The following is a 14627-nucleotide window of genomic DNA, read 5'->3' on the forward strand; positions in this document are numbered from 1 at the left end:
TATTTGAACTGATCATAATCATCTTCCACAGTCACTAGATTCACAATCATGCTTACATCAGCCCAAACAGGATGTGAATCAGGTGCTCTTCCGCAGTGCATCTCTACACCAAAGCCCCCACAACTATATATATTTTTACATTTTTCAGTTTTTAGTGTGTCCATCCTTTGCCTTTATTACAGCCTCTATTCTATTTTTCCAAGAAATCTGCAGGGATATTTTTCCACACTCCAAAGTTCAGACTTAGAAGTTGGTTGCATTTTTTGCTTTTTGTGATACAAGCAACCCAAACACATTCAGTGAGGTTAAGGTCTGGACTCTGGGGTGGTCAGTCCATGGCTGTGAAAACACTAGAAGCTTCTTTTTTTATTTGAAAAGGTTCTTTTTTCCCAGATAGATGAAAGCTTTAAGTACTGTTTATCTGATGGGGACAGTTGTGGTGGTTTTTTCACTTATTTTCTTTTGACATACGCTTTTCTTATGCAAGATGGTTATTTTATATCTAATGTATTCAGAAATCTCATGAAAAATGAAAAACTTGTTCATTATGTGATTAAAATCCTTCTATTATTCTATTATCACTTTTTCAGCTTATGTATTTTGAACTCATTCTGTAGTCAGTTCAGAGGATGCAGAATGAACTTCTGAAACAATAATTCAAACAGACATGATTTAGAAGTGGCCTGTCACAGTATATCAGACTGCATTCTGCTTCTGCTAATAAATCAACAAATGCATTAAATACAGCAAATTTTCCACACCAAATTCATCATGGCTTAGCTTGAATTTCACTGGCTACGGTTCACCTGTGAATAACCGTAAATACATCACGCGAGAACACCACAGATTAAAGTGCATGGACAGGGTCAGACAAACACACTGATCTACAGACAGTCCGCTGTGAGCCCATGACCAATGCACTAGCTTCTGTTTCTCTGTCCTGTCTGCTGAGAAACTCTCTAATCAGTGGAGGATCCAATGTGTCAGATTACGTAGGGATTCCACATTCGTTCCTGGTTGTTCTTCTGCTAGTAAATTGAGAGAGGCGGAGGGGTATAGCCCCCTTTTCTACTTTTCCCACACTCAATTTCTCACACTCAAGCACCAGGCTGGCAGTAGTGGTCAGACCAGCCTGCCCACAGAAGTGAAGCTTTGACTTTATGAGGATCTCAGATAGACTTACACAGTTTGCATTCTTTCATGTCCAGCAGCACAGTGGCCGATTCACAGAGGCATACTCAAACACACACTCACACAAAAGCTAGTGTGTATTGGTGTGTGTGGGGGGTGTTTCCATCTGTTTCTGTATAAGTATATGTACAGTTGCATGCAAAGGTTTAGGCAAACATGGTCAAATTAAAAACGTTTTTTGCTGTTTTTCTAAGAAAATAATTACAGGTCCTCTATAATGATCATACTTCTACACATTTTAATACACAATTACTATTTATCTGAATTCGGCATACAAACATAACATGTGGCCTGTGTGAAACTTACAGCACATTTTCTGTTTTCTGTTTTATTTTTTTTCCCATATGTTAAACTCATAGATATGATGCAGTAAAATTAGTAGAAAAATTATATTTTTTTACTTAGAAAATCAACAAAACATGCAATTTGAGTGGGGGGATTAAAAACTTTTGCATTCAACTGTAAGTGCTGCTGTGGTCCACCTAACCTAACCCTAATCTCAACCACTAATGTTGGGGGTAAGCAGTATTCACACTTGCTCATTGCTCAACGACAACATTCAACTGATCCAGCACTCATTGCAGCAAATCACTCGATAGAAGCCAAACACTCCATTCACATAATCATGAAAAGTTAAAAATACAGACTACATGGTTTTTGATATTCTACAGTGACGAGATGCCAAAAAAGCCTACTGTCATTGGCTGTGTGTGTGAAGGTCAGTGTAACCTGGGCTTAAAAAATGTTTACTTTTGCCTTGGTGCACCATGGCAGCGCACCGTGTAGCCCTGTGCAGTTCCACACAGGGCGGCAATACATTAAAGCTACACTATGTATGTGGACACCTCTCTGGTGGAAGTGTTTAATTGCATGCAACATGCGGAAGAACATTTTATAATGTGGGTTGTGCATCAGTCCCCTATCCCTGAGTGGATGAATCTGATGATTGCGAATGTGCTGAAAGTGGTGAAGTGCGTGTTTTCTGAGGATGTGAGTGAATTATCTACTATTGTCATATCTTCATCAATATAATATTGATTCTGCATTTGCCTAAACATCAAGCTGGACCCTGAGCTTGTATGTACAATGTTAATACGTAAAGATGTATGATCCATCACTTCCACCTTTTAAATTGCTATTTCAGGCGTTATAGGGTGACTTACGGCAGTGCACACACACCATAGTTTAGTGTGTGTTTATTTTTTGAGTAATGCTACCTCCTTCAATTTTATCAAAACAATCTTAGACGATCCTGCTTTAAAAGTGAATAGCCAATAAGTGTGTTCTTCTTGCTGTGATACTGTGAACTCTTCTTTACAGTAATACTGGAATGTAATGCTGTAACGTTTTAAAATTTTTTATAATCAAATTACAGTGACTGACGTAAGAAGAATTCCGTTACTTGCATTACTCATATGTCTCTGAGTGAACATTGTGAATCTCATGCAGTGCATTTAACTTGGAAATTTTCTCTACTTGACCTGTGACGGTCCTTCAGCATAACTTCTGTGCATGTGCTACTTGCAACAGCTGACTGCAAGAGTCTGATTGTGAATATAACCAGCCCAGCATGTGCTGGGGAACTCTGTCAAAGCACCTAATCCTGCTAATATGAAACTGATGGATAAAAATCTCTGTGCTGAAGAAGAATGAGCTTCAACCTCACATTCAGAAACAGTCCTGCAAGCTTTATATTTTTATTCACAAAGATTTTATTCCAAGCCAGCTATTTTCAGTCTGTTTCTACTGGCTAGTTCGTAGGTCTTCAAGTGTCATCAGCCATTCAGAATTGTAATCAAGCATAACTGGCTTGTTCAAAGGCAGGGATAGTGACAGGCCTTTTAAATGATGTTTACTGTGACTGGCTACTGCTTTCTAAATGCTGAAAAAAAATTGTCAGGTGTTTTTTTGTCCTTTCCAGCTGATACAGATTTGTAAAATGTAGAATAATGAGTAATGAGATTAATTTTTTTTTCCAGGAAGTAATGAGTCAAGTAATCTGAAAGTATTGCAGTTTGAAAGAATTAATAAGTAATTTGTAATCGATTACTTTTTTGAGTAACTACCCCAACACTGTTAATCATTGCAACCAAAACAGCAGTTCTTTTTTAAGTTCTTGTTTAAAAAAAGCTCCTTTAGTTCTTGTTTAAAAACAAAGCATTTTCTCCTCATGGAAAACAGACAAATATCAAACTGTCAAAATATCAAGGAAGAATAGCCAATGTAGAAACAGCAGCTAATGTGGACATAATGTGGCTAATGCGGAAAAAAAAATGTTAAAAATAACTAAATATGCCCACACACACATAAAAAAGCCTGAAATTGTTCCATGTGCTCTGCACAGTGAAGACCCCTCAGTATGGAGATGACCCGTTTTATCACTTTGCATTGGCTAATGAAGTTCTGCATGCGAACAGAAGCTTTTGTTACTTACAGCCAAGAAACGATGCAGGACATTTTGGACATCTCAAAGTCTGAATTTTTTCAGTATCTTTGTCCGTTTGTGTAGATACAAGTATATCATACAATGTCAGAAACAACAAAACCCCAAAAACACCAAAAGTGTCTTGGCTTAGCTTCTAAATTTCGGGTAAGGGGGACATTGTGTGAATTTGATTTTTCACCCAGCTATTGCATTAAGTTTAGTTATGTCAAGCGGAATCAAATATAATCTGTGTTGATCTTGCTTCTTACTAAGCAATATTTGCATAGAAAACATGCCTTGCCTCAATTTTTTTCTTATCAGTATTCTAAACAACAACAGTTTATGTCTCATAACCGTCTGAATCTATTGTAAACAACAAACTCCTAACAGAGTGGACATGCACGTGGACTGTGCTAGAAGTTTGTGTGTACTGTAAAACCACTCATGGTACACTGTCTGAGGGATGGCAAGACAGCCGGCCCAACAGCGCAATAACAATCCTCTGCAGGCTTTGGACAGAGAAAAACACCCATCACCCTTTGCTTTGCCATCACTTCAGCTGAAGCTGTCAGCAAGAGATTTCACAGTGTCCCCTCCGGCCCTGTTGCAGCCCGTCTATCTGTCAGTCAGTCTGTCTGTGTCCTCTACAAAGTAGAGCTACTGCACCGTCACGCTTTACAACAGAAGTTTTATAGGTTTGAAAGAAAACATGCCTGTCAGGACTGTCTTGGCTTCAACATGTTGTAGGCCTCTCTAACTCAAAGTTAATTCTAGCAGTCAGAAAGTAACTCAGAAAGTGTTCAGATGGAGACAGAGGGAATTCCGACACATCTGAAGAAAATCATCGAGCTGCAGCCCTGTAGACTGACAACATGAAACTCCAGGCTGGGTGGAAGAGGACCCTGCTAGAGCCTGTGTAAATTACTCCTTCAAAATAAGGGTTAGGTAAATAGCTAACCAGTTGGCTAGCTAACATGTACAGAAAGTGATCCAATTCAATGTCGAAACCTAAGAATGTAACTATAGGACATCTTATCTGAATCAATCTTTAGGAGTAAATGCAAAGGTAGCCTGTTAGCTAGCTATCTAATGCTAGTAAACTTTTACCAACGCTTAATGCTAAGTACCTCAGCAGCACTTTAGCTGGCTAACTAACTTAATTAGCTAGCTAGCCCCCACTTTGACCAGTTTCAAGCCCCAGCATATCTAACACAGCTGTCCAAGGCAAGGGGTCCCCAGGACTGGAGCTGAGAACCACTGAGCTAGCCCACTAACTTCTGTCCAAGAAGGGGTTTTGTCTGCCCAAGACCCTTAACAATAAAGTTATCTGAACCATTCTTGACCCGGATGTATGTGTGGTTAGCTCTGTACAAGAAAAAAACTTTGGCATTTGGTGTAAACATGGCAATTTTTTTTTTTGCCACTGTTGTGTAAGAATGAAGCAAAGAAGATATCTAGTTAGCAAACTACAACACAAGTGATTTTAAGCTATTCATCTGTGTGTACTTCAAAAACATACTTATGCAACTACAGCATATCTTCTCTGGAACAATTTATTTTTCCTAACAAACTTTCACCTAACACTTGTGTAAGCTACCAAGCTGACTAACGCCGCCCAATCTGAAAGTTTGCCCAGTGAGCGGCTTGGTCTGTAGGGTTGCAGAGGTCACCGACCTCTAACATTCAGTAGGTGCAGAATAAAGAAATTAGCTCTGGAAAGCTGTTTTGTGAGCTCAAGTTTTAAACCTGGGGAAATATACTTGGTCTTTGTGAGCAGATGTGTATTTATGGGTCCGTACCACTATTTGCAGTTTGCCGATGATGCTATGGGCCTCGATCACCCAGTTCACTGATTTCTCACATCTGAGCAGCAACACAACGTCACGATGCAGAGGAATCTCCCCCTCTAACGGCCTCAAATCCACCGTCACATCCACCTGGAATGCACTGCTCAGAGAGAGACAGAGAAAGAGAGAGACAGAGAAAGTGCAATAAGAAAACGTCTTCAGTATTAACATGCTTCTCCGTCTGGCCAACTGATTAAAAAACTGGACATTTTCCCAGAAAAGCAGAACATATGCGCAACACACCACATAACGCAACACTCATACGCAATACTCTGAGTCTCTCTCCAGTATCTCATGCTTTTTCAGGTTTTTGAGTCATTATTGGGAAATAGCGTGTAATCAGAGCATGGGAGGATATCAGCTAAAGCTGAGATAGAGATAATACTGTTTTGATGAAAATTTTATAAGTCAACACTATCCCAGTTCCTTTCTATCTCCAAACAAACTTTACAGAGGAAGAGGAAATGCAACATCATTTTGACATGCTGATCACATAGATTTATACCAACACAAGCACACACACAGTACCACACACATTGAACGGTTTACAAATATTTGACTCCATAGGACAAACAAAAGACACTTTTGGCCAATCCAATCTCTCTAACTATCTGATTTACAAACGGGGAAAACAACCACGTAAACAACATGACTCCACAAGCATTACAAGCATTATATAAGGCTGCATAAGGACCAACTGATACAGATACAGTTAAACATAACTGACCCTATCATGCTCTATTCTTCTGTAGTTTTTAGTTTGTGGACCAGTTCTTTTGCAGTTACTGAGGTTGGACAAGCTGCCATGATAAAAGTGTTATTCAGCCCAACCCAACCTCACCTAAAGTTCAGTGCACTTTACTTAGAAACTCAGTTTTGTCTAAATGCACAAACTTAGAATGTGTCATTATTCTCATTTTAAATAATCTTCATTTTGTATGCATATGACAGGTCACATTACACCAAGCATTTGTGACTGATTAATTTCCTAACTCCTAACTTAATCTTCATTGGTATCTATAGATGTCTACCTCTATGGCTATGTTCACACTGCAGGTAAAAGTGGCCAAAATCAGATTTTCTCACCAAATCTTATTTTTTGCTTGGCTGTTCAAAATATGTTTTAAATGTTTTAAATTCGGCAGCATCACAGGAGTGATCTGGAAGCTGGACTCAGAACGTGTGCAAGATGTGTCCTCGGATTTTTCAAACTTAGCTTTCAGACTTTTAACTTTTATTTGACACTGCAGCATCAGTCTCCTACAGCCACATTCTATTGAAATATCTTCAAACACGGAAGGGTTTCGGAAAAGTCTCTTCTAATTTTGTACAGAAACATCACCCCAAAAGGTTATGAGAACTTAGCAGCACAAAATTAGGATGAATGTCGAGTTGGATTGATGTAAAAGTTGCATGAATTTTGATCTGGCTGTTCAGACTGAATCGCATTGCTGCATATCGGATACGTATCGGATTTCAGTACCACATGTGAAAGTGTCTCAAATCGGAATTGAAAATGTCAGATTCAATGTGTTTTTTGCTGTTCACACCGCCACACAGATAACACATCTGTGTCACATAAGAAGAAAAAGACTGGATTTGGGCCACACTTACCTGCTGTGTGAACATAGCCTATGTGTCTGTATTTGTTTTTGTCTATTTTCTGTTTTTATCGTAATACCAGTAAATATGGTAAGCACATCAAGAAGAATGCTGTCAGCCATTCAATAGTAGCTACCAGTGTATGCTATGGAGTTAGCTAGCTAGCAACATTAATGGAGTTTAAGCCAGGGAACTTTCTCTGTAGCCAATCAATCAGATGTTTACCCTAAAAACCTTGATTACATGACCAAAAAAACTATACCTGAAATATCCCAAAGGGTGCTTTTTCACATGCAGGCAAAAATAAATATAATGAGAATAAGTGACATGAACTACGGACATGCATTTCTGACTAATTTTGATATTCGAGTATCCGTTACAGTTCATGAACGGATATTTGGTTGACCGCAGGGAAGCAAAAAAAAAAGTGAAAAAAATGGGCTTTGGTCAAAAACAATGTGTACTTTTTAGGTCACAGCACTGGTGTTGCAAAAATGTAGCAGCACGCAGAGGAACATGTTTTATTATTCAAAAAGCCAAGAAACATCAATTTTCATGTTGGATTAGTAACCAAGGATTTAGATGAGTTAATGTGGTAATAGAGGTAACATTTGTCACGTCGGATGCTGATGAAGACTAAGGTATTGTCTACTCATTGAACAATGTGCCAACATGTAATTGTTGTAGCCAACATCAACTGGAGTAGTAAGTGACACAGGTCCACTATCTCTGCCTCTCAGCCACGTCTTTAACACATCCTTGACAATATGCTCACGTTCAGGGACTCTTGTTTCAGAGTAGTAAATATAGCATAATGTACTTTTGAATTGTGCTACAATTAGACTGAATAGGCCTTTCACAGATGTTCTGTAAAACTTGTCCAGCCTCATAATAGAGTTTTTTTGTGGGTGGAGCATGAATAAATGGCAAAAATAAGGTTAATAAGGTCAATTATGATAGAAGCCAAATGGAGGCCTACTGGCACGCTTAAGTGACTTATTTCAGGTATATCATGAGGAGTCAGTAAGGTGCTCTTTGATAACATGGTTGGATAACCCAATATTCAAAGTTTGTACAAACAGAATTTTAGGACGGGAGCCAGTATGAAGACACATAACCAGAAAAAAACTCACCTGCTGGAGTTGGGCGCTTGCAGTTCAATGACGTGAACCTCTTGCTGGGGGTCAGGGCCGGACAGGACACAGCCTGTGGATGTCTGAGGCTCCACATAACTCGCCAGATAGTTCAGAGACAGGAACTTATTGTCAATTTTGCAAGTGTCAGAGAACACAGGGTCTGCAAAACAATTTGAGTAGAGACAAAACTGACCAGACTGACCAAAAGCTCTGGAGACATGGCAACATTTCACGATAAAAAGTGAGAGTGCCAAGCCTAAACACAGTTCGCAGTGTCAAACACAGGAAGAGGACACAGAATGGACGGGTTTCTACTGTAATTTTGTTTGAAAAGCTGTAGTCAGCATATAAACAGAAGTGAAAACATGGCCATTGTCTTGTTCTGGTTCATTGTTGAAAATGTTTAACTTTTGCTCCTTCTATGTACAACAAAAAAAATCCTTCAGAGTGCTCAGGGTCTTGTCCTTTTCTCTACTGAGGAGATGAAGCCTCTCCTCTCTGCCATGAGAAAGATAGAGAGAGAGAGAGAGAGAGACAGACACTGCCTTATTTGGTCAGCCAGCTTTTGGACAGAGCACAAAGATGGTGCGTATAAACTGAATGGCTGGCACCTCTCTCTCTCCCTCTCCTGGCTCTTCCCGACTATTGGAGGTGCCTGCTCTTTGTAGAAAGTGGATCGGAAACACGTCTGCTCTCATGCGGAGCTACAAAGGAGCAGAAAAAGTAGAAAGCCAGCGCTCTCCTGCAGAGGTAAACACAGCATGCTGAGTAGCTGCCAAAACCTCAAACTTTAATCACACACAGCACTGTCTTTACTCTGTTTTCTCTGCTGCAGAGGGGAACGGTCATGGCCCTCTACACCCTAAGATATTCTAAAAATAATATTTTAAAATTGAGCAGTTCTAATTTTATCTGATCTCATTTTGACAATCAACATCTAAACAAATACAAATCTAAGCAAATAAATCCTTCAAACTTGCCTATTCAATTTGTTCGAATGTCAAGGGTTAAATAAAAGAAACCCCTTTGTCTCCCTATCAGAATATGGCTGTCTCTGCTGTTGCTGGAAAGACAGTTGGTGATTGGTGGTCCAGCTATAAATTTACAGAGGGCCAAGCAATAGTAATTCAATAAGAGAGCAATTTCAAATGACAGTAAAACTGACCAATCATGTCTTCCCTCTAAAGGGGTGGGCTTTGTTATGGCTAACTTTATGACAAGTTCTGCCCGCTGTGGGGACACAAAGCTAGCAAAAAGCTAGCTAGCTTGTTAGTTTATGATGAAAGCCGACAGTAGCATTACCGCTATTGAGGCGAACATCTAGATTAACCTTTAATGAAAAGGTGGAGTTAATTGGCATAGGGCGACCTACACCAGAGCTTAATGTGGTGTAGAAAAATGTTTTTTGAGAGGCATTTCAACTCCAGCATTTACACCACACTACTCCTGGATGACAGGATCGACCAAAGAGCAAAAGCTCTACTGCTGGGACTGCTTGCTGTTGGGCACGGAGAGTGAGTCTTGGGCCAAAGATGGATTTTATGATTTAGGAAGTTTATCCAAGTCAGCCTATCACCACCAGAATGTTTGAGAAGCGATTGCTGATGAATTTAAAAGCAAAGGATCAGTTGCATGACCCTGCAATCAACCACTTCATCCAAAAGGACAGGAGGATGGATTTTGTTTTCAAATGATTCCCTGTACCCGTCATTTTTCTAACAATGTGTCACTCATGGCTGCCTGGCTGTGTGTGCCCTGCCATGATGTGAAGGCTTAAAGTTATATAAAATGTTGTTGATTTTGTGTGGTAGGAGGGCGTGACTTTGTTCTTTGCATGGCCTTTTCAGCTTTATTTTTGTTTCTTAACTTTTGCAATACTTTAGGAGGGGACACAGTAAACTAGGCTGTTTGTTCAGGCGTGGGAAGGGGGGTCAGAGGGCTGAGTTTTAAGAGTCATGGTTTGCAACTGCTTCACTGTCATTCATAGCCATAAGAATGCTTCAAATCAATACTCTTCCCAAATCTCTCATGGCTTGGACGTACAGTTCTAAGAATTTTTAGCTGGTACAGAACTGTGACATCATGTGGAGGTCCTTTAAACCTTTTCTTAAAGCTTCTTCAGGCTTCGTCCACCTATTGAAAGGTTCCTTGGGGAACTAAAAGTGGTTCTTCTATTTGCATCATTCTGAAAAACCCTTTACGAACTTTGGCATATATTACATATACAGTGCACTACTTGTCCCTTTTCACACTCATGTTCAGGCTTTGCATAATTTGTACTTGCAACCTGAAACGTTATTTCACCAGGATACAGGTGGTCACATTTGCAACAAAAGTCCTCTTAATGGGGATTTCCAAGTGGCGCAACTGCCTAAGCGTTGGCCCTATCATCACACAGGTTTGATGCCTGGCGACGCCACCCGTCATCCATGGCCAGGAGTCCAAGAAAGCATAATGGCCTGTATGGGTTGGGTGGGCAGGGTGGTCCTCCCTCCTCCCTCATCACTCAGCACAATGCTGCTCAACACAATTGCCAACAGAATCTAAGAGTATTGAGCTGTCCAGTGATGTGGCATTAGCTGCGGTTTGAAAGAAGCGATGGCACTTCATGTGTCTCAGAGGAAGCATGTGCTAGCCTTCATCCTTACATCCTTTCTTGCAGAAACTGAAAAAACTGACTAAAAAAACAAAAACAGCACAGACTGCACAGAAACATTCTGCTTTGCCAGTGATGTTCCAGTAATGCTGCACTGGTTTTGTGCAGTAGTAGCCATGCATGCACAAACAAGCTGCTTCACATAAGCAGTATACCACTAGAATCATACAAATACACTCCTGAGATGTCTTTAATTCGCAAAATGCAGTTGATACAGTTTATTTATCTTATATAATTTATATATACACTGATCAGGCATAACATTATAGTACCCAAATAGTACTCAAATAGTACCTGCTCTGTGAGGGTCCATGGGGGTCCTGACCACTGAAGAACAGGGTAAAGGGAGCTAACAAAGTATGCAGAGAAACAGATGGACTACAGTCTGTAATTGTAGAACTACGAAGTGCACTTATATAGTAAGTGGAGCTGATAAAATGGACAATGAGCATAGAAACAAGGAGGTGGTCATAATGGTATGCCTGATTGGAGTAGAACACTAGGGTAATCAACAAAACTATGAAACAATACATTTGAAATGACTCCCATCAGAAATACTGACCTTCTGCCAGATGTATTTAGCTTACCATTGTAATGTGTGGTATCACTGCCATAAGCTCTGAGATGTTCATGTAATACTTCTTTTAATACTGTTTAATATTTAAATATTAAAAAAAGAATATGCCGATAGCTTAGGTTAACTTCATGAACCTTTGGTTAGGCTGCTGCACACTGTGTATTACTGAACATAGCAGCAATGTGTAATGATTCTGCAATGCATTGCTTTGTTTTTATACGACAGTTTCGAGTGAGGAATGTTGTGGGAGTATTGTAAGCATGTTTAGGGGGTGGTCAATGCAAGCAGGAAAAAAAGGCTCAACATTTAAAACTGCACATCATGCAAGCATGATTGCTACAGCTGCTGCTTTCTGCTTGCGGCCAGTATAAAAAGCTACACTGAATAACACAGGAGTGCACTGCAGAAATGGTGTGGTTTCCCCTTCTGGATTAAATTGTGCTTCATTCAGCTGTGCTCTCATGGAAAAACAAAACAAAATGAAAAAGTAAACAGAAGGGAGGAAATATGCATGCTCATGGCGATGATGTGCCTACCACAGCGGTTGGCATGTTATCATCGCTGTGTTGCGGTAATCGCCACAGCCCTATTTAGACTCTGCCTACCTTACAGCATATCCTCTTTACATTAACAAGTACACAAATTCAACTAATATATTTTTAATGAAGCACATATAGTAATTAGGAATGATATAATGATATTGATATTTTTCAACACTAATTTTCACTAAAACTCTAAATGAAAACTACTGCATGGAGAGCACATGTCAAGTTCTTCCCAGTTCCTGCCTCAGCTTTGTAGTGGTGACCTCACATGAGCTCCATTCACTAAACTCGACCATATCCTCCGCCGTTAAACAACAAAGTCAACTAAGACGTGGGATCCAGGATTCAGGGAAGAGTCGAAAATCTTATCAACATACTTCAGACAAGTTTCACTCATCCAGTTTCCTTTTAGAATTAGCCAATTTCCCCCAGCAGCTAATATCATCAGCCAACCAACTAAACTTGGAACGGACTGTAATGCTGTGTTGCTTTGGATGCTGTGCTTTCCTTTTTTTCTTTAACCTGTCTCCCCTATTTTCCCTTTACACATTCAATTCTGTGCTCTCCCCCCACTCTCCCACTCTCTTTGTTTCCATTCTCTGAGTTTTGGACTGATGTGAAAGGCCGCAAGTTTGGCAGAAAGCCCACGCACAGGCCAAACTCTCCTTTCTCTGCTATTTACTCTGCCTTTCCATCACTCTGCTCTCTCTCTCTTGCTCTCTGACAGCTTCAGAAACTAAAGGGGCGAGCAAATCATCTGAACATGACAGAAAAGAAGAAGAAAGAAAGGAGAGAAACAAGAAAGGAAGAATAAAAGAAAGAAAGAAAGTAAAGAGAGATGGAGTGAGTCTCAGCTGATTTGAATGGGCTTGAAGCTTTGCCGGTGGTAATCAGAGAGACTGAGCCTCAGCAGAGCTGCTTTATTACTCTTGGGCCCAGTTATTACACAGCGTCAATGGCTGCCATTCAGAGTGAATTACCATGTGCAGCGCTTTGATTAGGGTTCAGCGGAGCAGAACATAGAGCACGTCGCGTGCTGGGACAAATGTACAGCTTTGGTAAAATAATCACCTGTCATCTACATTATCCATCAAAGGTTTGGGGACATCTAGCTTTTCAAAATGTTTTTAAATGAGCCTGTTTTCTTTGTCACTTTGCAACAATCTTAAAAATATTAAAGACTAAGCAGCTTTATTTAAAGGAAAGCAATATGTAGTATGTAGTGTGTGTGTGTGTGTTTGTGTCACACACCCTCTCCAACTTTAATGTAGACGTCGTGGGCCATCTTCAGTTCACTGAAGGAGGTGACGGCTTGGTAGCGGTGCTGGGCCCAGGACAGCAGGTGTTCATTGCCGTGGGGAAGAGTCTGTGTCTGTACTTCACACGACAGCGAGAAATTCCCCTCGAACTGAACATCTGAACCCTGCGACACCTACGAGAACAAATACACAGGGTTTAAGATAGAAATGAATTAGGGCTGCCTGATATGAACAAAACACTAGTAATGAGATTATATTATTGCAATTGAGATATGAAAATACACTGAATCAATAATGTGGCAATGGTGAAAGACTGAACTGCAGTATTTTGACCAAAATAATTTGCTTCTGTTGGATTACATGAACACCTTGATTCATCAAAAGACCCACATATATACTCTTCTGAAAATGATTGTTCAGCATACACAGTAAACACACTGTGATTGGTTGGAGATTTGTTTACATAATGCTTATTTTGCTATATCAGTATTGTAAACGCCAATATCATGATTGCAATTAAAAAATAATAATAATAATAAAGTCTTAGAAAAGAACTGTAAGAACCCCCAACTCCAGTCATATGTACTCCGGTCTTGCAGATGTTGGACCTGAATTCTAAGACATTCACTGAAGTGATCAAAGCCATCAAAGGTGCAGGCCTTCAATCGATAAAGCGCTAATAGGAGAGGTCTTCAGCTCGACTCTCTTTCACGGTTTAATATTGACATTCTTCACGTTTCTTCATGTTTATTTTTATTTATTATGTTAACAATGAACAAATAATAAGGATTTATCACTTTGCTATGAATTTAGTTCGGTATAAACACTTTCTGGACACCAAATTACCGCCTCAAGTCTTATTTAGCACTAAGCTAACTTCAATAGCACACTATTTAGGAAGTATGGAGCCATTTGAGATTCAGCCTGGTGTTGCTTAAGGTAGATTTGACTGAAACACAGACATTCGAAGCATGTAAGCCATTTAACTGACATTCTTTAGTCTTTTATATTGATGTTTTACAGTGAATCATATCATAAGTAATTAAATTTAGCCAGCTTGCTATCTTTTTGCCTGTTAGCTAGCTAGCCGAACAGCCTTGTTCTACTTAAGAAAATATATTGTCAGCCTGTCAGTTTAAACAAAAATGGGTTCTTACTGCATCATTACTCTTAGAGGTCCATGTGAGCAGCATACATGAGGGGGGCTTAAAGCACGATTTGTATTTCTGACAGTGCTGTATAAGTGACATACACCTGGAGGGGGAGGCCACGAGCAAAAACTTCCAATTCTCACATAATGGCGCTTTAATAGCACAGGAGTGTGGTGGTGCAGTAATACAGAATTCAGTTGTTGTGAGGTGGTCATAGGTGTGCTTATATCGAGTATTT

The 14627-nt window shown here is 39.8% G+C and overlaps 1 protein-coding gene across 2 annotated transcripts in view; it reads right to left on the minus strand.

The window, feature by feature from the left end:
• tgfbr3 (transforming growth factor, beta receptor III) overlaps positions 1–14627 on the minus strand; it is a 154816-nt gene that overhangs the window by 34707 nt on the left and 105482 nt on the right. For both annotated transcript variants that reach the window (XM_036570439.1, XM_036570440.1), the window contains exons 5-7: positions 13231–13411; positions 8199–8361; positions 5416–5563 (exon numbers count right to left, since the gene is read on the minus strand). In XM_036570439.1, coding sequence (XP_036426332.1) covers positions 5416–5563; positions 8199–8361; positions 13231–13411 — 492 coding nt within the window. The remainder of the gene's footprint in view (positions 1–5415; positions 5564–8198; positions 8362–13230; positions 13412–14627) is intronic.

Source organism: Colossoma macropomum, unplaced genomic scaffold, assembly GCF_904425465.1.
Source record: "Colossoma macropomum unplaced genomic scaffold, Colossoma_macropomum, whole genome shotgun sequence".
NCBI lineage: Eukaryota > Metazoa > Chordata > Actinopteri > Characiformes > Serrasalmidae > Colossoma > Colossoma macropomum.